Source organism: Palaemon carinicauda, chromosome 21, assembly GCF_036898095.1.
Source record: "Palaemon carinicauda isolate YSFRI2023 chromosome 21, ASM3689809v2, whole genome shotgun sequence".
NCBI classification, from domain to species: domain Eukaryota; kingdom Metazoa; phylum Arthropoda; class Malacostraca; order Decapoda; family Palaemonidae; genus Palaemon; species Palaemon carinicauda.
Window position 1 is genome coordinate 108,161,489 of NC_090745.1, and position 2,500 is coordinate 108,163,988.

The 2,500-nt window shown below is 34.6% G+C and overlaps 1 protein-coding gene and 1 long non-coding RNA gene across 2 annotated transcripts in view; one reads left to right on the plus strand and one right to left on the minus strand.

The window, feature by feature from the left end:
* LOC137614739 (uncharacterized) overlaps nt 1–2,428 on the minus strand; it is a 17,679-nt gene extending 15,251 nt beyond the window's left edge. The window contains exon 1 of the mRNA XM_068344412.1: nt 2,367–2,428. Within this exon, the coding sequence (XP_068200513.1) occupies nt 2,367–2,414 (48 nt within the window). The 5' untranslated portion in view covers nt 2,415–2,428. The remainder of the gene's footprint in view (nt 1–2,366) is intronic.
* Nucleotides 1–2,500, plus strand: part of LOC137614741 (uncharacterized) — a 324,159-nt gene that overhangs the window by 162,427 nt on the left and 159,232 nt on the right. The window lies entirely within an intron of this gene.

The following is a 2,500-nucleotide window of genomic DNA, read 5'->3' on the forward strand; positions in this document are numbered from 1 at the left end:
CACCAATGACGCAGTGTAATATACAAAATACTTATGAATGTATTCGACAAACCGATTTTGTAGGTCCTGTAGTGAGTAGGGTTCCCCTACGTGATAAGACCAGGAGAGCAGTCCTTAAAGTAAGCAACGTATAATAAATAGCAGGACTAAGAGTTCCATACACAGTTGATCTACTGTAGGCTACATACAGTATTTCCAATTTCTTACTGACCCACTGTAAGGCACTAAAGGGGTTGGAAGACCCAGACCTACATGGCTGAGGACTATGAAGCACGAAGTAGGAGATGATGAATGGAGAAGTATTGAATTAAAAGATCAAGATAGAGACAACTGGCGAAATCTAATCGAGGCCCTTTGCGTCAATAGGCGTAAGAGAAGATGATAATGAAGACGATCCACTGCAACTAAAATCAGACCTTAAAATTTTCATAAAAGTTTCTCAGCATTAATGTTTGAAAGTTAAATTTTTCATCGAGATCCGACATCAACTGGTGGTCATCCATTCAAACAATGATCATACAAAATTGACATTAGAATAAACTAAAAAGCAATAGACTTAAAAGTAAAATCATTTATAATGTAATTAATTACGGTAAGCAATCATTTCCCAAAACTTTAGGGGCTTCGAAGCCAGATAAAGAGCGGTGGTGCCTAAACTTTTAATGATGATGATAATGAACTGAATAACACAAAAGATTTCTTTACTTTGAAAATAAATTTAGATGTAAAGTAGAGGGGCACTCAGTAGAGCGCAGAACTCCGCCGCGGAAGCATATTTCTCGACCTTTTGTTCGACATTGACCGTGACCTTGACCTTCCAAAATTAATAATTTCCAGTTTTTTACATAAAAGTTAATCACTACAAGTTTTATCACTCTACGGTTAAAATTATGGCCTAACAAACAAACACACGCACACACACAAACAAACAAGGGCGAAAATAAAACCTTCAGTTTCGTTGGCGGAGGTAGTTAACTTGTAATCGTGACAAAAAAAAAAAAAAAAAAAAAAAAAAAAAAAAAAAGTATTTTCAGAAATCCAGATTTTACTAAATATTGCAGTTAGTTATACACAATTATTCTACATTAAAAAATAAATATAAAATAAATCATCTTAGTAAAACCGGTTTTGCAGATCCTGCATTTTTAAAGCAATAATTAGTTTGTAGGATTTATAGAAATTCCCGAATAAATACGTAATAATTTCAGATCAACAAACTAATTACACTTGTTGTTCTTCACTTGACTAGACATATAAATACTCCATTGCATATCCCATATAAATACTCCATTGAATATGCCATATAAATACTCCATTGCATATGCCATATAAATACTCCATTGCATATGCCATATAAATACTCCATTGCATATGCCATATAAATACTCCATTGCATGTCATATAAATACTCCCTTGTATAATATATCATATAAATATTCCCTTGCATATGCCATATAAATACTCCTTTGCATGTGGCACATTAATACTCCTTTGCATTTGCCATATAAATACTCCCTTGCTTATGTCATATTAATACTCCTTTGCATTTGCCATATAAATACTCCCTTCCTTATGTCATATAAATACTCCCTTGCAATTGCCATATAAATACTCCCTTGCTTATGTCATATAAATAAATACCTTACACCCCTACCATCTAAACATAGACGAATTTGGAAACATTCTGAAAACATCCAAATTGTCTTTATGAAATTCACTAAATCAATAGAAAATGCTATTTTTGGCCTATTATTTGCCCATGAAATCTGAACAAAATCTCAATTACGATTCCTAAGTACCTGTAGCGCTGAATTTCTGAACATGCTCGAGTCAGAACAGAGTTTATTTAAAAGATTTCCATAAGAAGTTGTAAGTTCACGCTAGAAGGATCTTCACATTGTTCAGTCTTTTGAATTTCAGATATAGAAAAGTCATTTTACATGAATCCCAAAACGAATCTCCATCTCCAGAAAAATTGAACTTTCGAACACTGCAATGACGAAAAGTCGTGGTTAACAAGATATTTCAGAATTGTAGATCCTACCCCTCCAGATGGTATTAATGTACACTTTCAATATCCTGTCTATTTCTCTTATTATAAGTATAAGTGGCATTGCTACTTTTCGACTTACATCAGTAACTACTACTTCAATGGCAATTTGTATCATGACTAATCGTGTTTTTTCTTTCCATTACAGCAGTTAGTCTTAGAGACCATCTAAATGCATTTACTGTTGTTATTCTTTTCACTACTACTACTACTACTACTACTACTACTACTATTGTGAGAGTAGTACCAATAGCATTCCTTAAACAAACAAACAAAAATATCAAGGATACTTATTTGAGTTTTTATATCTTCTTACCGTGAGGCTAATGTTCGGTCCGTGGGAGCGTGAGGTAGAACAAGCCATCTAGGGCGGGCCCCCTGGTTCTATGGCCCAACCTCTAACATCAGACCGCCCCCACCGCCCACCCATGGTAGGCTCTGACAGTGCCA